The following is a 23,188-nucleotide window of genomic DNA, read 5'->3' on the forward strand; positions in this document are numbered from 1 at the left end:
TATCTATCTATTATCTATACACACACACGCACACACACACCCCACATCTTCTTCATCTGTTCATCGGTTGATGGACATTTGGGCCGTTTCCATAATTTAGCTGTTGTTGATAATGCTGCTGTAAATATCGGAGTGCATGTGTCCCTTCGAGTCAGTATTTTTGTATCTTTTGGGTAGATACCTGGTAGTGCAATTGCTGGACCATAGTTCTTTTTAACTTTTTGAGGAACCTCCATACTGTTTTCCAGAGTGCCTGCACCAGCTTGCATTCCCAACAGTGCAAGAGGGTTCCCCTTTCTCCACATCCTTGCCAACATCTGTTCTTTCCTGTGTTGTGATTTTAGCCATTGGCCTTGAGATTCTTAGTGACATACCATCCACAGCCTTCTTCCATGGAGGATAGACGTGAGTTTAGTGCCAGAATGCCGTGTGCGTGGCTAGACAGTGGCTGGCGCCGGAAGACCCGGTCTGGTCTTGGCCTCTTCACTGACCAGCCTTGTGATGCCTGGGCACGTCCCAGCACCTCTCAGGGCCTCTTGCTCCTCATCGCCTCTTTCTGCCCTACCTACCCACAGCATGGGGAATCCCATTGGAAAAACACTGATTGCTATACTTTGTGAATGGTAATTTGCTATCCCAGCATCCTACCCTGTGAGCCCCATTGTAAGGTGATTAAAACCCACTCCAGTAGGTGTAAGGGGGCCCTAGTGGCCACTTCTCATGGCAGTGGCCATCTACAAGTCACCAGTGCTCAAGTGACTGAGTGTAGAGAGCCCCTGGCCCCTCTCCCCCTTGCAAGTGTCACATCCATACTCCCCTCCTCTTGATTTGCCTCGTAAACTAGTGGTTTCCGGGGTCCTTAAGCAATTCCTATGAAGACCTCAGTTAGCTGTTTCTCTGAATTCCTAGGGTTAATAAACACTTTCAGGTGATTTCATTAAATTTTAAAAACCAACTTTGAGCCTTAAAGGCCAGTGAGTTGTGAGCATCACCAGATGGAGAGGGGAAAAAAAATCCGTTTGCTGCCTCCCCAGCTTATAGCCAGTAGGGTCGTATCCATTGGTCTTTCCATAGTCATATATGTCACTTAAGACATGGTCACAGGAGGTCGGAGCTAGGTAAGTTCCTAGAGGCCGTAAAAATAATTTTTCCCCTGTGTCCTTCTCCACCCCAAAGACAGTTCCTAATAGGTACTTAATGAATCCTTGAGTCCCCTGACAGTTAGCTGTGTTGAGGGACCATCCAAAAGAGGCATGTAGACTGTCTGGCTAGGGAGCTCCAAAGCTTTGTAATTAGCATGATGGGAACCAGCTTAACTGAGCTAGAAAGAGACCGAAGGTGAATTCATCATTGACAGTGGGGCCCGGGTGAGAGCTGACGGGTGGGCCCGTCCGAATCTCTCTCCACGACTGGAGTATCCATTATGTGGGCCGCGTGGCAGAACGACCAGAATAGTGATCAGTGACTTGGGTACATTAAAAGGATGTTGTAGAAATCACCGAGTAGATTTCTATCATGCAGAGAATTTTCCTTATCTTAAACCACTGGATTTACCTGACCTCAGTTCCCCACATTTACTCCATGCCTGGCATCTCCTCAGTGTTCAGCCAAATCAAGGTCAGGATAAAGAGGAGATTTGGATGGAAGTAAGCTGGATATTCAGGCTCCTGCAGTAATACTCAATTATTGAATTCTCTCGAAGCACCAACTCCTCTATAATGAAGTCCTCAGTTTTAAAATATCTTTGGAAATCAGGTGACTCGGGATTGGCAACAGCCAGCTTGCTGTCTCCTGCTTTCTTATAAAAATAAGACGGTAAAAATCCCAGGGAGTTGGCTGGAGTTGTTAAAAGATAATCTTGAGCATTTTGATGCACATTATTTTTCCTGCATCTTTGAGCCTTAAAAGACTCCATGGAATAGGACCGGAATCAGATAGGAGAGAAATCAGCTTGCTGTCGCCCTGCGGCCCTGAGACCCCAGCCACATCTGGTGTCCCTGTGCAGCCTGGCCGCTCAGAGGCCACACCTGCCTGAGCCCGGAGGACTGCAGGAAAAGCTGTGGCTCTGATGCATTCTTCTCGATTAGCCTGAGTATAGTCAGCCCCAAACAAAATAAAACAAAAAGGTTCATTTACGTCAAGGTTCGTAGTGTTTTCTAGCACATTCGGCATTTTTGGGGAACAGTATTTCTATGCGCTGGAGCTCTTTTTCCGCTCCCTCTCCACTCCTCACCCATCACAGAACGTGTCCCCGTACCTGCTATGTTGTTTGTACCTCTCTGGTAACGAAATTTGGGTCAGCAGAATGTGTCGCTGGTGTTTCTCCTTGTTAACAGTATGGATTGCTGTCCTGTCCAACCAGAGACCCTGTTGACTGGGAAAGTGTTCATTACGTAGCCCTTCTGATTTCCTGTACTATGTGTGCATGCCCACTGGATTTACAACTCTATCAGACCAGCTTTTTATTTTTCTACTGTGTCTCTTGCCACGGACTGTTGTCTTTTTTTTTTTTAAACTTTATTGATACCTGGGCATTTAGAGATTTTATTTATTTATTTGTCAGAGAAAGAGAGAGAGAGAACATACAAGCAGACAGAGTGGCAGGCAGAGGCAGAGAGAGAAGCAGGCTCCCCGCCGAGCAAGGAGCTCAATGGCAGGACTTGATCCCAGGACCCTGGGATCATGATCCGAGCTGAAGGCAGCGGCTCAACCGACTGAGCCACCCAGGCATCCTGCCACAGACTGTCTTAACAAAAGGTAGCTTGTACTGCCTCTTGGGTTGGTTGTAGTAACCTATTTGACGAAGTGCTGTCTAGCATGAATTAAACCAATCCTTGGTTTAGAAGATCCAACTTCCCACTCCCAGGATATTTTCCTGAGACTGGCTTGGTTATAAAGTTCTTCACTGGGCATCTCAAAGCAGTTTGAAATGTTCATCTGTAACTGAAGCAAAGTGTCTGTGTGTGTGGCTCCTTCCTTGTGTCCTTGCCTCTGTCTCCTACTACTGGACCATGGGCAGTAGCCACGTCTGTGAAATGTTCTATAGGGTTTGGAGGCAACATTTTAGTAAGCAAAGAAATGGAAAACAGGGTACCAAACGAGACAGAGGGGCAGGGAGGGAGTCCATCCAAGCTATTTCTGTATATGAAGGATCTGGTGAGGAGAAAGGCCGAGAAAAGTGGGTTTGCGTTCATCACAGGCAGGTGTCACTAGGAGGTGATGGAAAACGCACTTGGTCCCAGAAGCCGCGGATAGAAGTTCTCTGCCACATAAGTTTGTAAAATAGGAGTCGATTAGCAGCTATTCTTTAGTGCTACATTGTGATGTTGAACCATGTGAACGTGCTCTTTCGTTTACCTGCAAATGATTTCAGAGCCCAGGAGGCAGAAGGCGCAGGACAGTGGGCAGAACACCCACACAGACAGGTTCCACGCTGGGAAATACAAAGCCCATTCAACTGAAAACAAACCTGGTTGTTTTTAAAGATGTGTTTTTGGTGGGGGGGTAGATAACGTGTTGTTGGGAAAGTGTGTTGAGGCCTTCTGAGAGCTCTGCTGGGGGAGCGAGTGTCCATGAGCCCACGCTTATCCCGGTTTCTCTTCTCTTCCAGCACATCAGGTCCACCCATCTGGCCCGGCAGCACCTTCTTCAAGAGAAATGGAGCCCTTCTGCAAGGTAGGTCTCTAGGCGCGCCCCCTCCCCGCCCCCCCGGCCCTGTGCCCTTGGGCTGCTGGCAGCGGGGGGAGCTCTGTCCTCTTTAGCAGCGGGCACTGTCTGGAGAAGTGTGACTGCTGTGGGCTGCAGCTCTTTGTCCAGTTCTCTTTATTTCCTCCTACTCACGTCTCCTGGTTGCTCTGAACTGTTAGCCCGAGACTGGGACCGGTTCTTTGGTCTGCCCCCACGGGTCCCGTTTCGGAAGTCCGGCTTGCTTTGGTGAAACTGGAATGACGTGGCAGTTAGGATTTGAGAGTAGCATGAACTGAGCTGGGCAGCTGGTGAAAACAACCCCCCCCCCCAGTTGTGTATTTCCAGTGCTCAGGCAAATGAGGAATTTGGGGGTTGTGCCGGCATTTTGGTGCATGGGGTAGGTCCCCTTACTCCTTGTTGGCCCGTGCGCCTGGACAGTTGGCTGTGGCTTACTCCCAGGCTCAGACTTCAGTCACCCCTCTCCTGTCCCCACTGGCGTCCTTGGCAGGGGGACGTTCTTCCTGTTGTCTGGCCCACCCTTGGCTTCTTCGCTGTCAGTCCTCTCCAGTGAGCTCAAGGAATTCCAACTGCCTTTCATCTCTGCTCTGGCTCTTAAGTTTCTTTTGAAATGGCTGAATAAAGTGAAAGAAGAATAAATGGTTAAAAGTAGCCGTAAGATGCGTTCTAGATACTTCTGGATTTTCACTGCTTTGGAGGTCTGTGGTGCAGAGAAGCTGGAATTGGTGGGCTCCTGAGGTTTCCAGTTTCCTGTCCCCGTTAGCCTCCGTCGATGGGCTGGGTGTCGGAGTGGCGAAAAAGCATTTGGGTCTCATGGTACCGAGAGGGTTAGAACTGCACCAGGCTTCGAATGCGGAGTGGTGCCTGCCTTTGGGTTGGTTTAGAGCAGGTAAACCTCTTTTCTTGAAAAGTTCATGCCGAGGGCCAGCCAGGGTGAAGGAATGGAATATAAATGTGGCTGAGAAAAGGGGCATTTATCTTCGGTTTTCCTGAGTCGCTCAAAGAGATGGCATCACATTTCAGTTGTTTTATAGGCCACGTGATCACACATTGTCCTTTTAATAGCCTGTGAAATCAATAGCTGAAGGATTTCCTTGCCTGTTTGCTTGGTACAGGTGAAATTTAGGCAGGTGGATCTCACTAATCCTCATTTTAATGACCGTTACAGATAGCCTAAATATTTAAGGAAAATAGGGAACTCCCTCCACTCTCAAAGATTAATACATAATTTAAAAAAATCTGTTCTCCCTTCAGATGGTATAAATGGAAACCAATTACGATGAGCCTTTGGGAGTGTTTTCAAGTGAATTTCAAAGTTATGTGCATATTTATTTTTCATGTACGTCTATAACAATGATATGAATATCATTCGTGTTTGGATTATTTTCAGAAGAGAGATTTTATTTAGCGAGTACATTTTCTTACAGGATTTTTGTTCATTAAGTTTCACATTAAGTAAGATTTGCTCTTAGGATTAGTTTCTGGTTGTTTCTGCCAGGTGAAAAAAAGCATGAAGAAAACATCAGTAAGGTTCTGAAGTTGAGTGATTTCACTCTGAGATGCTGTCTCACGGGTGTGGACCTTTTTTTCTTTCCCTGATAGGGTTTAAAATTCTAATTATTCTGAGCGTTGAGAATCTCATTATTACCAATTTCAGATGCTTATTCAATCCACATCCACTTAAGTACAGCTCTCCTATTTTTTAATTTTAATTTTTTTGGTGTATGTGAAAATCAGAAGACTCTTGGTTGGAGTTTGAGCGGGTGGGCAAGGATTTGTTCATTTTTTCCTGCAATAGTTCTTTGCTGTATATTTGCTATATCTGTATATAGAGTTCTCAAGACACTTTTATGGTACTGAGATTTTCCAGACTCTGCCTGTTCTCCCTAACCAATATTTTTGTGCCCCTACGGTGGGTGGTACTGGTTCATCAAGAAGTCACTAACGCCCATGAGCAAAAGTTTTACAATGAAAATATGGGTGTATAAAGATGGGAGCTGCCCAGTCATGCCAACAGACAATTGAGGTTAGACTCAAGTGGAAGAAAACGTGCCTGATTTATACTTTCTCGTCTTTATACTTTACATTTTAGAAATATGCACACGTTTCTTCTTTTCCCCTGTGGCAAGCAGGAGGGCATTTGTTCTAGGTAATTTAACTAGGAAAGAACTCTGTGAGTAGGTCCTAGCCTCAGGGACTGGGACTGAAGGCAAGCAGGATACCCTGAAGAACCTGCCTCCTAGAACGTGGTAGAAGGTGACATAGAGGCCCGGGGACTGGCCGGCACAGCCCGGCTGACTGTGGGTCCCCCTCCCATGCAGAACAGGCTACACGGGGGTGATCAGGGAGAACCCCACTGTGTGGAGTGTCCCTGGGAGTTGAGACTAAAAGAAGGCAGGCATGGCCGAAGCAGCAGGTGTGTCGCACCATTTGGAGGAGGGAGGCTGATTATTGTCAGGAGGGTGGGAGTGCAGGGGGACTGTTGACCTTGAACGAGGCCTTGAAAAATAGCTTGTGGATTTGTGGAAAGAGAGCAAAGGGCATTGCGAGAAGGGGAAACAAGAGTCTGTAGGCAACAGGGCGCACAGTGAGGGGGACTTGTATGGTGGGTGTGAAGAAGGAATGCTTCGTGGGCACTCTGGGATGGCGACAGCCCCTGTTCTCAGCAGGATATGCTTCGGAGCACTGTTTTGTCCAGAGAGGATACGGCAGAAGTTAGACCCTGAAAATCCATAGAACAATAGGCATAATGGTAATGTAATGGGAACCCATGTGTGTTGGTGAGGAGTTGTTTGGTTTATTAGCTGTCGAGCAGAAACACAGGAGTTATTATTTTTTTTTTCCAGCATAAAACCAGTTGCAAGAACTAACGGGAAGGAAGCACTCGGTCCTACTTGAGTGTGGTCTCTGTACTTGGTTCTTGAAGAGTCACTGGCGAGAGGGCCTGCTGACTCATCTAGCAGTTTTGAGGATAATGGGGTAAGATGTGGTTCAGATTACACCAGGCATGGGTACTTAACATAATTGGTCATTTCATCAATTCACAGTATTTATTTTAAATGCCATTTAAGCTGCTGGAGACAATTTCAGGATGTTAGCAGTTCCAAGGACCAGAGAGTACATTGGTTCTTGTACAACGGAAACCTCGCCGTGTGCCAGAAAGGGACAAGCCCTATGTTTAAAGGGGGCCCAGGACGGGCCCAAACAGATGAGTGTGGCTTATCCGAGGCCCTGCAGAGTGGCTAGCTGACAGGTGTCTCCAGCTGTCCCCTCCTCATGTCTGTGTGTCCCTGTTTTGGTCTCTATGTGTTTGAAATACATTTTTTATTTTATTAATGTCACACACACATACACACACACATTCCATTCACCCATCAAACTTCAAATTAGGTTACTTTATTTAAACATCACCCTTGGATGGGTTATTTTAATGAGTCGGTGATTCCTAATTAAAGACATTGTTCACCCCTGGGCTGACCCTTCATCTGGTCCCTGGAGGTGTCCGCCCAGCACTCTGTGGGGTCTTGCTGTGCTTTTCGCTTCCTGCCTTCGACTCAGAGTTCCTACCGGCTGCAGTCATCTTGGCTTCCGCTTCTGCCTTTCAGCCTTCGTCGGGCCTGTCGGCCTCAGCGCTCCCCGTGCAGTTGCGTTCAGAGAGAAGCCTCTGCCTCCAGCGCTCTGTGCCAGCTGCCCATTTGGGCCCCCCTGTCTCTTACCTCCAGCCCTTCCTCTGAGCAGGTGCTCCCTGGGCCCACCCCCACTACCCCACCTGCAGGCGCATCTTTCTTACCCATCTCTATGTATTGGCCACCAGATGGGCTGGAGTCACCAGAGGGGTTGGGGGGATGCCAGGGCCCCTCCCCTCGACCCCTGACAGCCCATTCTGGGGTCAGACCGCACATCCCAGCCTTTGGGGCAGAGACGCTCAAGCACAGATGCCACCACCAGCCAGGCCCCCTTGCTAACACCCCACCAGCCTTCTGGACCCTCCCTCCGCCTCCCTTCTCTCTCTCACTCCAGGACCGGGCCACTAATTATTGAGTCTGTTTACTTAGGATGCAGTGGCAGACTTCAAATAAATTTCCATAACACGCATAACAGATTTTTGTTTCCATTCACTTCTGACAACCCACTGGATGAGCTAATGAAATGGAAAGAAGACCTCGGAGGCCCTTTCAGTGCACAGAGCAGGATCGTGCTGCTGCAGGCCCATAAGCAGGCAGGGAGAAGGGAAACCAGCTCTTTTGCTGTTGGACGCAGGCGGTCCTTCGGAGCGCACAGGTGCACACTTGCCATTGGTCAGACACGTATGAAGTTGACCGTGACCATTGGGTGCCTTGCTTTGAGGAATGCCAGTTTCCCCAGTTCCAGGATGGCTTTAGGTGCCCCATTTCCTGGGAGTTCATGTCCTGCACCCCCTTGCCACAGCCCTGACCCTCGGCCATGGCTCTGCTGTATATTTTTACTGCTCGGAAGTGTGTAGTACCCTCCCCTAAGCTGTATTTCCTGCCCTAAAAGGCTCAAGAGCAAGTAGTCCATGTATCAGAAACAAGTGTTAGTGGGAGAAGCCCTGGACGAGGAGCGAGGGGGGCCTAGTTGTGGTCCCGGTGCTGCCACTGGATAAATGTGTTGACCTTGCGCAGGCCACAGGGCATCCTGAGTTTTTCCTGTTCTCATGTATGAAATAAGGAGTGGACCTCAGAGGAGGCAGCGGTTTTGTTGAGTACTAGGTCCACTCCATTCTGGCAACTTGTTTCTGAAAAGCGGGTCAAAATGGATATGAGGCTTAGCTCGAGCTCAGTGGCAAGAGCGGGGCCTCAGTCAGCTGCAGCTGCAGGGGGGTCCAAGGAGAGGAAACAGGGTGGGGGCAGCCTGGCTGAAGATTCCAGTCCTTGAACAAGACAGCTCTGGAAGGTCCCCATGGATCTTAGGGCAGTGGTGCGTTACCAGGTTGGAGAGCCTGGAAGTGAGCCAGTGAACCCTGTCTTGGCTTCTTGGGGAACTGGCTTAAACCTCTCTGTGGGGATGATCATGGTAACAACAACAACAAAAATAATAATAATGTTTTCTCATTTGAGGATTCAAGAAATTCCTATCAGTAAGACATTTAGAAGATGCTAAATTCCTAGAAAGAGTTAGTTATTGGAACATCTTACAAAACTCTGGGAAAATGGGAAAATAGAGCTGGACTGCTCTGACTGTGATTGATTTCCCTGTGCTCTTTAGCTTCCCTGGGAAAATTTCCCTTGTCCCTTTGCTGGGGTTAGTGATTTTCAGGACAGGGCCGAAGACGGGAGACCCCAGATCCTGTCAGATGTATACATAGATGGGAAAGATTTGTTCATCCCCTTATCTCCGATTCCTTGCAAATAGGACTGTCTCCTTGCGAGGTCACCCAGGTCACCAACAGGGAGCTATCCCCCTCGCTCTCAAATCGCATGTACACAGCAGGTGCGTAGACAGCCACGCGAGGGAGCCCGGGTTTGAATCCCTCCCTGGGCACCCGCTGTTGGACGTTGGACCTCAGTTTTGATCATCTGTACAGTGGGGCTACCACATGTGCTCCCCACAATCTCTGTGGAGGGTCAGGAAGAACGAGAACGTTCAAGCGTAAGTCCAGTCCAGTGCCTGGCACCTCACAAATGCTCGATCATTAACTTTCAACTGTTTCATTCCCGGGGCTTCTGATCATCAATCCTGGCAGATAGAGTCAGGGTGAAAAGTTCCGCCAACACCTCAAAGGAGTGGACTCCTGGTCGCCTCTCCTTTGCGTGATTTCCCTTCTCGCTGCCAGAGCGCCGTCGTTTCCTTCTCTGTGGAACCAGGATGGTGGCTCTGGACCCCCTCCCTGCCCCGGCCGCCACCCCCGGGCCCTGGCACTTGGGCACTTCTCTCCAGAAGGACTGCGGCTCCGATCCCGGGACTTGTTTGGCTTTGCCTTGCCCCTCCCCCACTCATTTCTTTCCCATTTGATTGCAGCCCCTGGGCTCTTTGGCTCTTTTCATCTAATCTGTTCCACAAGCTGACTCTTTTGTCCATTTTGCAAACGAGGGCATCTACCTAATGCATAAACCTCCGGATTCTTGTCCCCAGGCACACCCATTTCAAAAAAATATAGTAATAACAGAAAGTGGAGGGAAGGGGGGAGGGAAACCTCCCTACATTTCCCCCCCAAGTCTTAATTGCCTTCTGTCCTCTTTTGGCTTGTGGAGCCCTTTGCATTTTAGGAGGGGCCCCTTTCTCTTGGCATCATTTGTCTTCTTGTCCTGCACTGAGTTATCTGTAAAGATATTTACGGAACCACAGTCATAAAGTCAGGAGGCTGTTTTTGTTCCCAGTCAGGTGAACTGAAAGGCATGCCGGTCACCTTTCTAGTCACTCATGGTCTTTGTGGTCACTGGGAACATCCTCTTAAAGCTAAATACAAGGAAATGTAAAAAATACAGGTAGATAGATAGATAGATATGTTTATATGGATGTAGTTTTAAAAGAAGGTTCGGGTCAGTTTTGACTGTCACTATCTCTTGGGAATCCAGATTTACCCCATCTTCAGTTACCCCCACTTTCCCAGTGTTTCCAGCCTGTCGTGGAATCTGAGGAAACATCAGTCCTGTAGCCTGGATTGTTTCTGCTGGCTCGCACGTCAGCTGGTCTCTCTCCTACCGTCTCTGGGAACCATCTTCATGAAAATCTGGTGTTGCACCCTGAGAAAATGGTACCTTGTGGACAGAAATAAGGAAGTTGGAAGGAGTTGCCGGTCTGATGGGGGACATGGCATTGAGAGCTTCCTCTGGGTCAGGCACCTGCTGGGCAAGGTCCTTGGGTTGTCCCTCCTGTTTCTGGCTAATATCGCTAGAAGGGGAGACAGGCTGGAGTTTAGGAGAAAGGAGGTCAAGGCTGGAAGGGGAGTGTTGGAAGATGTCAATCCAGAAATGGCCACTGCAAATAATGGAGCAGATGAGATTTTCATGGGGGCATAGAATGAAAAAGAGGGTTCATGTTGGAAAAAAACGTAAATTTATGAGAGAAAGTGGTGGGAGCTGACAGCAGCAACAGTAACAGCAGAGAAGAGCTTAGAAACAGGAAAATCCCTGAAATCAAGGGCCAAGACTCTCAGAAAGAGGGGAGGGGCGGGAGCACCCACTGGTACAGAGAAGCCAGAGAGGACGGGATCAAGGCAACGCCACCTATGGGCGTTGATGGTCACAGGGGCATGAGGGCCTTCAGCACACAGTCACTAGTCTACTTTCTGTCTTTATGGACCTCCCTATTCAGGACATTTTTATAGGTAGAATCATGTAATAAACAATCTTTTCTGTATGGTGCACGCATTCTCTCTCTCTCTCTCTCTCTCTCTCTATATATATATATATATATATATATTTTTTTTTTTTTTTTTTTTTTTAAGATTACTCATTATTTGAGGCGGGGGAGAGGCAGAGGGAGAGAGAATCTCAAGGCAACTCCATGGTGAGGGCAGAGCCCCACGCAGTTCTCGATCCCGCCACCCCCATGACCTGAGCCAAGAGTTGGACACTCAACTGACTGAGCCACCGAGGTGCCCCAGTGTTTTACATAATTTCTGTCTCAGCCTTCTACATTAAGTATGATTACTCCCATTTCATAGATGGGAAAAATAAGGTCCAGACAAATGCCCTGCTCAAGGTCACAAATCCAGCATCATAAGCCTTAAAAACCTCCCACTACCTGATCTTCGGTTCGGAATGGCCCAAGTATTTTTTTGAGGTGTTCCCCTGGAGACGTTTGCCTGTTCTGCAGTGTCTTGCAGACTGGGGCTGGGGAGAATCCTATTGTAATGGTCAAAAGCAGTTTATAATGAGAAGACAGAAAGACAGAAATGAGTCCTTATGTTGTCTGTTTTCATTCAGGTAATCCAGGTGCTTTATTCCTCTTTTGCTCCCCACACAGCACTATTGTAAACAGCTAAGTATTAAGATACTTCAAAGACTGTGGATAGAGAAAAAGAGAAATCCTCAAATCAGTCATTCAAAGGTGAATGCAATGAGAGGAACCACTCCTCTGCAGGATGAGTATTTTGAGTGTATCTGGATTTTACAGTCATAGATAGATGGAGCTATTTTTATACCAATTATAATTTTTCAATAGCAAGATATCCCTACAGTTTAATTTTTGAACATTAAAAATGTTTGCTTATCTATTAAATTGTATCACATTATAAAATATACAAAGATGATACAATTTTGGATCACATTGTACTGCAGAGCCTGCTTTTATCAAGGTACTCAGTCTCAAAATACAATTGGAAAAGTCATTCCCCTTGAAGTTCTGTTTAACTGTGCTCAGATAGAAGTCTAGAAATATTTTTATGCAATTGCCAAGAGGCTTACAATGAAGAATTTTTTGGAATATGCTCATGGAGCTGTTCACATTACAGTTTCAGAAGTGCACTTACAAGCGTCTGTCTACCTGTAAACTGCAAGAGGTCAAGTTTGTGTTTTTTGTTTGGTTCCCCGGACGACCAGAAGGTGTGGCTGAGAACTCCTGGGTGTAGCGCTCACCGCAGAGCACATGATAGGTTGGGAGTGTCTGTGTGTGTGTGTGTGTGTGTGTGTGTGTGTGTGTGTGTGTGTGCGTGTGCATGTACCTACACCGGTGAATGTGGCTTGGACACTGAGGCTTGTTCCCACCCCATGTTGTGAGTCTGCAAGAACAAATGTCTCCTGCCCCATCGTCCCCCTGCCCCTCTTTTTTCTCAGGGGATTCCGCCCCACCCAGTTCTCCTGTTGGCCGTGGTAAATGATGGTATTCGGATAAAAGACCTCCGTTTTCCAATCAGGTGTACCTGGATCCATCCCCTGCCCAGCGGTCTAATTGCCATCTGACCTTGGAAAAGCTACATGAACCACTTTGGGCTACTGCAAAATGGGAAAACACCAGTCCTACCTAGGAGATTGTATCTCTGTGGGGATTAGCCCATGGCTGTGTAGCGGCTCCGCTATTTTGTGGGAGCTCCGCATGCAAATCCCATCATTGCTGCTTTCCTTCCAGGGGAGGCAGTGTGCTGGGAGGGGAGAGCAGAGACCTTGGAGCTGGCCAGTCTTCGGTGCAGAGGCCAACCTCTGCAGTCCCCCGGCCATGTGACCCCAAGCAATTCCTCTGATGCCTCTCAGCCTTCCCTTCCCAGGCAGTCAAAGAGATGGCAGTAGTTCATGGGATTTTGTAAGGATTACAAGATTGTGTACGTACAGCAGTTGGCAATTATTGCGGGTTTAATAAATAGAAGTCATTATGCTTATGATAACATTTCTGCCATTTCCTAAGAGTTTCAGTACCTTCCACCCCTCAAATAACAATAACGTAAAAAAAAATCCTTCCCCAGTTGAACGGAAGTTATGCCTTCAGGAGTATTTAAGACTGTTTCCAGTCTCTGAAGCTCCTGCTACATGAAGGCAAATGCCCACAAGACACCTGATACCCGCCGGAGGAGGAGAGCTGGAGTTCTCACCAGCTGTTCTCACTGACACTTTGGAGTGACTAAGATCTTGCAGAAATGTGACACAGAGAAAGAAGGGATGGGTTAGAATGGCTTGTGATCTGTACTCTTGTTTCTTCATCTCAGGGTCTGTGCCAGAATACGAATTATTTGCAAAGATGCATTTCAGAGGTGGGAGGGAAAGAAAGAAAGGAGAGAGAGACAGTGATAAAGAACTTCAGAAAATCATTTAAGGGATCATATTGAACTTGTCCCCCACTTCATGGTCACCCTAAAACACATGGGTAGGACCTTTTTGGGCTGTGATTTTTTTTTTTTTTAATTTTTATGGGGCATATTTAGGGTGATCTCATGCTGCTAATTTGATACCGATTGCATTGAGGTCTTAGAACTACATGTCTGTGCATAGAGCTGCTCGAACGCAGTGTCTTGGCCGTGGGCTCGTTTCCCCCACTGCGAGCATGATTGTGAGGACACCGTAACCAAAGATGAGCAGCCCTGTGGCATGCAGAAGGGTTACTTCTGTTTATCATTTGCATGGACTCTATTCCTCAGACTCTTAAGAGGCTTCATTCATTGAGTTTTGCCATGGTCGCAAAATGAAACAATTACAAATGAAGTTTTCACTTCCAAACATTGCAGCTCTCATTAGCCTAAAGTGGGGTGCTTTTGTGGGACCCACTGCTTTCGCCTACCCCAGCTTCTAATACATACTGCAAATGGGGAAGTGCCAACTTCTTACAGGAGCTCCCTGGCCTCGGCAGTTGGTTGAGAGATGGGCGTGACTTCTTACCCTGGATCTGGGGGCTCTGAAGGATGTGCTGGATCCAACAGGGGGTACCACGAGGAGTCAACCACTGTTGCCAAGAAATGGCACCAAGGCAAAGAAACGGAGATGAGCGGCCACTCTACCACTGTTCTTCCCATGGTTGGATTACATGAACTCTAAATTCCCCATTTTACTTGACCTAGCTTGATTTGGGGTGTTGGGGGGTATACACCCAAGAGTCCTGACTTCTAAAGAATCTGTACGTGAATAGCCTCAGTTAAACTAAATGTATGTCACTGATGATTTCTGAGCAGCAGTAGACCTCCCACTCGCCATTGGTCTAGGAGGCCCACTTAGGGGTTTGGCTGTCAAATGAAAGAACATCAGATGAGCATAGAGAGCTTTCCCGAGATGGTGACTTAACAAAGTAGGGTTGTGGTAGTAATAATACCTGTTCTCTCTGTCCCCAACTCAGCTTAGTCTCTGGTGGAAATACGCTTGGAGAAGCTCACACTGAGTTTCCAAGATGGCTGCCACTGGCCCTTGTGCTGTAGACATCACCTTGGAGTCCAGCATTTCCTCGGTGTTCTCAGGCCAAGTTCTGACCAGCATTGTCATTAGACCAGCCTGGCTCACATGACCCCTGGGAACCATCGCTGTGACCAGAGGAATTATTGGGGAGGGGCACAGACTGTTTTATGCTGGGGTTGGAAACCTCACTTCTAAGCACAGGGATGGATTGGGAAATGAAAGGGTCTCCAGATGCAAGTCTGGATCAATTCCCAAAGAAGGGAAGAACTGTCCATTACAACAGCATAGCCATTTTATTTAAAGAGCAAAGCACTGGAGGGATGCGTGACTGGCTTAGTTGGTAGAGAGTGTGACTTTTGATCTCAGGGTTGTAAGTTTGAACCCCACTTTGGGTGTAGAGATTACTTAAAAATAAAATCTGTTTAAAAAAAAAAAAAAAAAAAAAAGCACTGGGCACAAAAATGTGAGGTTACATATGCCGGTACATGTAGCCACTAAGTGGAAGATCTAAGGTCAGAATGCAGATCTTCCCATTTGAGACTCATCCAGCCTTCCTTTCATGATAATGGCCATGATCCATGGGCGTACAGGATTATCAAGATCTCGGGGCATAAGGTGGTGTCGGTCAAGTTAAAGTAATTTCCCAGAGGCCCAGAATCTTAGTTAATGATGACATTCACTTTTCCTGGCAGAATGGGGATCGCTAAAATGTATTGCCTTAACTAGACTTGCCGCCTTGTTGATAAGGGAAAGACGGAAAATGGGAGATACTTGCCCTTTACTGGGGATTAACCTTGAGTAACAAACCTCCGTATATTCATGAATTTCCCTTCGCAGCCAGAGTTGGTCCCCAGAGCCCTATCTATAGAGAGTGCAAGATGCTTGGACAGTTGGTAAATGTATTCATCAGCTAGAGCTGCCGTAACAAAATAACCACAGACTGGGTGACTTAAACAACAGAAATGTATTTCCTCACAGTTCAGGAGACTAGAAGTCCAAGATCAAGGGGGCCGCAGGCGTGATCTCTGCGTGTTGTCCCTTTTCTTGCGGGTGGCCGCCTGTTCGCTGTGTCTTCGTGTGGCCTTTTCTGTGTGCATGTACTTCCTCTGGTCTCTTTCTCTTACAAGGACACCAGCCTTTTAGATGAAGGACCTGTTAGGGTCCTGTTGCATTAGAGCCCCACCCTTATGTCCTCCTTTAACCTTAACTAAATTCAGCCACATTGAGGGTTAAGGTTTCAGCATATGAATTGGGTGTGGAGGGGTGTGGGAGGACATAGTTCAGTCCAATTCAGTTCAGTGAATTACATGCAAATATTTCATAAACATCCCTTCATTTCCCACAGCCTGCTAGGTACCCCCTTGAGGCTGGGGTTGGAGATAAGGAGATCTCCAGTCTTAAGGAATTTACAGTCTAGCTGGGGGGCAGAATCACCCAGAAGCCTTGGTGGTTTGTGCCATCTCAGAAGAGCTCAGACTCTGGGGGACGGATGTCAGGAGTTCAGGGAAGTCTTCTCCTACGGGTGTTGCTAGTGCCGTGTGAGGCCGCTGTCCCCACGTCTCCAAAATCTGCTTGACATGGTCAGCCGGGCACTTCTCAGTCAGTGTCGCTCCAGACCCCAATACAAAAGAGGCACCATGATTTGCAGCCGTGGCAAAAACACTCAGACAAGTTCACAAAATAGTGAAGCCCAAACCAAAGGCACGGGTCGTAAGGAAGTGCACGGAATAGTACGTTGGTGTATGACATCTGTGTGTTCACAAAGGAGAAATGGGATGAGCCAAGATGGAGTTGGGAAGTCACTGTGCCCTTTTTCTTTACAGGAAAGAGGAGGGGTAGGGGAAAGAAAAATGTTCTGGGCAGAATGGTGGGGAGATGCTCATAAAGGCAGTGGGGAGTGGCTTTGACTTTGAGGACTTGGGGTAGATGGTAGCGTTTCAGTCTTGCCCTGAACTTAGACAAGCAAGCAAGGGTAAAGAACTAAGAGCTGGTCTTCACAACATGGGTGTGAAGACGGCTGCTGGGTGGCCAATTTGGTGTCACATGGCCCATATCACTTGACCACTGTGGACCATGGTCAGCACCATGTGAGTTGTTGTGGGCACAGCTGGACCCGAAGGTGGGAAGTCGTGAGAGCAACTGTGCTGACCTGGCAAGAGGAGAGCCTAGACCAAGATATTTGGGGTAGAGGTGAGGGGTGGGGCGGCTGTCAGAGCCCCCAGATCACCAAAGTCTGGGGTGCCCTTGCATTTCTCTCATTACCCAGGGCACTTAGGAAAAGCAGTAATAATCACATCATAAATCAGTATAATTTGAAGAGCAGTTGAGTAATGAAAATCCAGTTCAGGACCAGAGATAGAGCCTCTTCAGGCTCACTTGCTAGTTCCCAACTTAATTTTTTTTAAAAAAATTAAGATAGCGCTAACACAGAGACTCAAAAATTGTTCACAGTCCAAAATGTAGTGAGGGGGAAAGATAAGACACTCAGTGAAAAAATGAGCCTGTTTCAGGAACTGTGACACGGCGTGAGTATGCAAGGGGTTGGGGGCCGGGGTCAGGGGTGATATAGTTCTTTTCTGTATCAGGCCATTTTCGAACATGTTAGTCAATGAATTGAGAGGAAAATAAGGTTGCCTAAAATAGCAGTTGTGCAACATACAGAACTGAGTTTGGCATTGGGGGGACCTGGCTTTGGATCTCACTCGCAAAATCCCTCATACCAACCGTCTCCCACCCACACCCAGAGCGAGATGCTCATTTACACGTACACACATACGCCTCTTGGCTTGGTCAAATACTCGACTTTGACCTTGTGTTTCTTCATCTATAGAATCGGGAGGATACCCACCTACCTTACACAAAGGAAAGGAAATAATGTGCAAGCCCATGAGTGCCTAGTGACTCTAATGGGGATCCCCTTGGTTCAGGATTGCCCCCTGCCAGAGGTGGCAGGACTGTGCAAGGGAAAGTCAAGGTTGTGGTTACCTCTGGGATAGAAGGCAGTGACTGGAGAGGGGAGAAGGGCGGCCCCTGAGGTTGCTGGTTTATTCATCTGGGTTCTGGTTACATGGGCAAATGGTTTGTGAAAATTCATCGAACTGGACATGTATGTGGGCTTTGCTAGGTATGTTTACCTTGGTCAAAAGTTGCAAAAATGATTGGGCAACAAAAATTTCATTACACCTACTTTATTTCAGATTTTCATTATGCACTTATAGTGAACTTCAGATTTCTTAGTGATTAAAGTTGAGATTGTCATAGATTTTTATTAAATCAATGCAGTAAATTAAAGCTGGTGAAACACAAAATGACAAGAATTTCTCTCACAATCCAAGCGTGTTTTATTAAGGCCCGCCGAACCTGCTTGTTATTGATATTGTTAATACAATATTTAGATTCCATTTGGAACATGCCAGCTGGCGGAGATTACTGAAATGTCAATCTTTCCCAAGAGTGGGTTTTTTTTTTTCTTTTTAAACATTCAGAACCCGAGAGTTATGTTCTTAAATGTAGGTTAAGATGAATTTATGTGACTATAAGCAAAATTAGGGGAAAAAAGGAAAACTCTAACAAAAACTTTGAGAGAAGTTCTTTGCCAGAACACGTAGGAGACTTCTTCAAACCTGAAATTTTCATCTAAATAAAAGTGGTTTTCCTTTGCATCATGATGAAGTAATTGGTTTAGAAATCATTATTAAAAGCTTGAAACTTGGGGCACCTGGGTGGTTTAGTGGGTTAAGCCTCTGCCCTCGGCTCAGGTCATGGTCTCGGGGTCCTGGGATCGAGCCCCACATCGGGCTCTCTGTTCAGTGGGGAGCCTGCTTCCTCCTCTCTGCCTGCCTCTCTGCCTACTTGTGATCTCTGTATATATCAAGTAAATAAATAAAATCATTAAAAAAATTTAAAAAAAAAAAAGCTTGAAACTTTGTAGCAAGCATTTCAGCTAGTGAAGAAAACAATGTATTTGAAAACTTGAGATTTAAAAACAAGCTGGCCAGGATGGGGGATGGGTGAAATGGGTAAAGGTCATCAAAAGGTATAAACTTCTAGGTAGAAAATAAATTAAGTCCAAGGATGTAATAGACATCATGGTGACTAGAATTAACACTACAGTATTGTATATTTGAAAGCTGATAGGAGAGAGATCTTAAAAGTTCTCACCAAAAGAAAAAACCATCTCTAACTACGTGTTCTGATAGGTGTTAACTAGACTTATTGTGGTGGTCCTTTTGCAGCACATAAAAATATCAAATCATTATGTTGTACCCCTGGAAGTAATAAAATGTTATGTCAATTATATCTCAGTAAAAGTAAAAATAAAAAATAAGATGAGAATAAGCAGGCCAGCTACACTGAGATTTGTAACTTCCAGGAGGATGTGGAATAACCGGGATTTTTTTCAGCAGAAAGCACATACAGTCATGCTTGTATCTTGAAGGCTGACCAGAAGGGTATCTATCCTTCCTCTGCAGCTTTTATGGAAGTGATTGAAGTGTGGTTCAGGAAAGCCTGTCACATCTCTGAATCATTTGTTATCTTTAGTTAAACTGTAGGGCCCCACATATCAGTCCCTTGTAAATACTGTCTGCGTGGCTAATGCTGCCTCTTAAATTTTCAGATCTCTTGAGAATGTGTTGTAATTAAAAAAAAAAAAAAAAAAAGTAACACCATTTTTTTACATTAATACTCAGACATGGATTTTGCCTATAGAGTGTACCCAAGCCTAAGGCTGTGCGTGACACTGCTGTAGTTCAGGGACAGAGAAGGTCTCAGGTATGTCTGTCTTTGCTTTCCCAAAGGAGTTAAGACAATATTACAGTACGTTTTCTTTTTATAGTTAAGGATAGGTGCCCACCTCTTCTAATTTTGACTAGTTACACTGGTGGATACACATTAGAGTCCACACACTCAACGTTGCTGAAGGCCTTTGTTTACGGTCTGTCCAGACAGGGCTGGGCGTGTCAGTAGCGTGGCCTGTATTCACCCCCTCCATCCCTTCCAGTATTTTCATCTCCAAGATGGGACAAGAAAGTACAAGCCCTAGTTTGGGGGGTCATATCGTGGTACAAAATCAAATTGTGGGAGTTCTTCCTGCATGTGTCTCTTACATGCCTTAGCATGATTTCTCATTTGTCCATACCCTCCCTTCCTATCTCATAAAAAAGTATTTGCTCCATGTTTTTCTTAGAACAGGGTAATTTAAATAGTATTTCCTGTATATTCAGGATCACTATTTTAGTGAGAGCAGCAGATTACCACAAATCCCATCCTGGCCTCCAGTTTGTACATGGTGCATACAGAGACACAGGGACCAGCTTGAGTCACAGGATGTCAGAGCTGGGAGCTCTTCTAGACACCTACCTGGGCACAGCCACCATGAACGGATAGGCGAACCTGGTCCAGAGAGTCAGGGCTGGCTCTGGGCCACGGGGCAGATTGGCGGCTAAACCAGCCCCTCTGCAGGCCGGTCCAGCTCTCCCTTTCTGCCATCCTTTCAAATTAGAGTCAACTCCCCTCCTCCTCTTCTCGGTCCACCAAAGATACAGAAAGGGAGAAGAGAAACCTGAAACTGTGTATATCATCATCAAAATCAGCAAGGTAAGACTGGCTCCTTCTTTCTCATCGTGCTGGCATCAGTCCTGGCCTGGAATCCCAGTTTCCTTCTCACTGGCAGCCGTGTGTCTTAGGTCTCAGTTTCTCCATCTGCAGAATGGGAAGGTAGGACCCCCACTCTGTGCTGGGTCAGGGAAGATTCACATGGGATGGCCTCATACCTGGCATACAGTAAGCGCTCCATAATTAGAAACTACCATGCAGCCACGTGGTAGCTCTGGCTCTTCTTAGGCTCCTTCTGAGAAATTGCACGCCCCGGCCAGGCCTGGGTCTGAATGGAGCACACTGCTTATACGAATGGTCCAGGGTCTGACTGGGGCCCACCCCACCCCACGTACATAAGTGAGAGAACGGAAGGGTAATCGCAGTTATTTGGAGCTGTGGAATTAGGCGTCATTTTTCATTGACGGCGTGCTGGCTAAGGTAAGGTGGTATTGGTTACACAAATCAAAATATATAAAGCAATAAAAAGAATTTTACAGCTGCTAGTGTATGTTCATTAGGTTATTGTTCACGGTTAGTTTCGATCTTCAAAGATCAGGGAAAGTTTGCAAAAATGTAAAATGGCAGAATGTTTAAGGCGTTCTGCACTACTGAAGTATTAGATGGTAGGGAAACTTTAGATCGCGCCCTTCTTTGTGCCCAACGTGCACACCCGAGAGTTCTTACCTTTTAAAGAAATACGATCCGTATCTTTAGATTGTTTTGTGGGAGAAGTAACAACTGACAGCAACAGCAGAAGTGCTTAGCCTTCAGGCCCCATTGGCCACACACCTGAGGCCTGGGTCAAAGGCACATTCTCCCAGGTAGTGCCGGCCCGGCTGGGAGCCCTTTGGCCAGTCCCCACCCTCCTGATGCAGAGGGACTGAGCTGTGGCTAACAAGGGAAGGGAGCCGCTCTGTGTGTTACTAGTACACAGCGTTCCCTACAAGCACAAGGGGTCTTCCCTGTGGCCCAGAGCTCCAGTCCAGGCTGTCAAGCCCCTCCCCCACCCCGCCCCCCGGATGCCTGGCCTCCTCAGGAGTGCACCTGGCTCTGTGCCCAAGAAAACAGATCCTCTCACAGATACAGAAAAGCATTTCAGTTGGCAGATAACGATCTTTTTAAATCACATTTGGGAATGGGTAGTGTTTGGGTAGTTAGTTTGGTTCAAAGTATAAGGTTATGTAGGGACATAGCATACAGGCTGTTTGGAGTCCCCAGAACTTTAAAAAATGATCACATGTTCTTAAACAATCAGAACAGTGTTCCAATATTCTAAATGATCCATTCATTTTGTCTGATTTACGAGGCCACAGACTTCCACCATCTACTAACCACCTGTAGTGGTTCTTTAGACCAACCTGCTGCTTTTCCGTAAGGACCAGAATTTTAGTTCCGTGTGTGGAGCTGCTGCAGGGAGTTGGGAGACCGCAGATTCAGAATAAATGTCAGAATTCTAGATTTTGAATTTGTGTAGCTGTTTTTATTTTCCTTAAGTTTTTTTATAACTTTAAATCATACTTAATATGGAGTTCAGGTATGTTTCCAGATGTCCTCTATGAACCAGAGTCAGTGGGGAGGTTTATGTTCGGGGAGTTGACCCAAAGCCAAAAACTTTGCTCTGAGCCGCCATCTTTACTTTGGTGCTCAGTACCATTTGCTTTAGAGCTGCTGGGCTGCAGAGGGCTGCCTGTGAATGTCTATATTTAATTAATTACTCTAACATACTTCATCTTGTTCTGGAAAGAATTTGCAGTAGATTACAAAAATGCAGCATGACTAGAATTTTTTTTTTAAATGCACATGCAGAAATCAAGACACAGGGAAAATTAAAGTAGGAACCCCAACATTAATATACAAAATTAATATCATAACATCCATGTATTGGTTTAAGGGGTAGAGTTGTCCATCAGGAATTTGGCATTGAGCTTCTTAGTAGCTAAGGCAAAGAGAGAAACATGATCGCTTGTATGGTATATTTTCTTCTTTTGATCACTTGTTTGGCTTAAGTGGTCAGAAGATTAAAACTGACTTTTAACTGATGAAAAATACAGAGATCCCTGGTACAGATTTGTCCTTTAGATCCTCACAGAGAGAGATGGAGAGAGAAATCCTGAGTTATTTAATAGGTTACAGGGGAGTTGGTCTATAACGTCTCTTCAGGCAGGCCAAGAGCAACAAGACATTTAGAGCCCATTCTCCAGCGAAAGTCTGGGGATGTTGCCTTCTTTGGCCTGAATGAAGGTCTGGGGTGGGGCCCTGGGATCTGTCGTTTTAAGAGTTCCCAGATGATTCTGATGTACAGGTTTGATAATCTTTGTTTTTAGGTAGTGAGAAATGTGTAATGAACTCAGTGAGTGGCCAGAGCTAGGAACACTCAGTCAGCAAGTTGTTGGTGAGCAAGCGTGTGAGAGGCAAAGCTCACTGAGGGGGTGGTTGGCCTGGAGAGAGACAAAGGTAGGGATGGCGGAGCTGAGCAGACACCTGAAAAGAGACCTTTGGAAGGAAAGGACAGTGAACATACTTTTAAGTTGGATTACTTTAACACTAGTTATATTTGTCATCATTGTGAATTCCTTAAGTTAAAAATATAATGAAGTTTAGAAAATGTTTACCAGTGAACAGGGCTCTGGGGAGGCTGGCTTTATTCCCAGGGCAACCACTCATTACCCTGGCCTCTTGGGTGCCAGGCACTGAGCTCGGCACACGCCTGCACGCCCTCACTGGAGCCTCACCGCCACCCCGGGCGGTTGAGGCGGCACCGTCGTCCCTGACACAGGCAGGCCACCGAGGAGGGGAACGAAAGCCCTGGGATTGACTCCACCTCTGCGTGCTGCAGGAGAACCCCTAAAGCTGGAGCTCCATTTGTGCTCGCTAAGATTTCCTCTCACTTCCCTCTCTCCTTTTCCTTTTCATTTTGTATGTTTTGACTTTTTTTTTTTTCCTTTAACTAAAACCTTCTGTGAAGTGAAAATAAGGCAAAACATGAAATTGGAACGGTTCCAGTTGAACTAAACAGTGTTAGGGGCCAAGAGGCCCCTGGCCCAGCATCCCCCTCGACATCAGGGTCACCCCTGCAGAAAGGCCGTGGAAGCACCACTGTGCCAGGATCT

At 46.6% G+C, this 23,188-nt stretch overlaps 1 protein-coding gene across 3 annotated transcripts in view; it reads left to right on the forward strand.

The window, feature by feature from the left end:
* Nucleotides 1-23,188, forward strand: part of LOC111148508 (forkhead box N3) — a 297,030-nt gene that overhangs the window by 182,233 nt on the left and 91,609 nt on the right. For all 3 annotated transcript variants that reach the window (XM_022505114.1, XM_022505115.1, XM_022505117.1), the window contains exon 6: nt 3,611-3,675. In XM_022505114.1, coding sequence (XP_022360822.1) covers nt 3,611-3,675 — 65 coding nt within the window. The remainder of the gene's footprint in view (nt 1-3,610; nt 3,676-23,188) is intronic.

This window comes from Enhydra lutris, unplaced genomic scaffold (assembly GCF_002288905.1).
Source record: "Enhydra lutris kenyoni isolate GAN:26980312 unplaced genomic scaffold, ASM228890v2 scaffoldscaffold20, whole genome shotgun sequence".
NCBI lineage: Eukaryota > Metazoa > Chordata > Mammalia > Carnivora > Mustelidae > Enhydra > Enhydra lutris.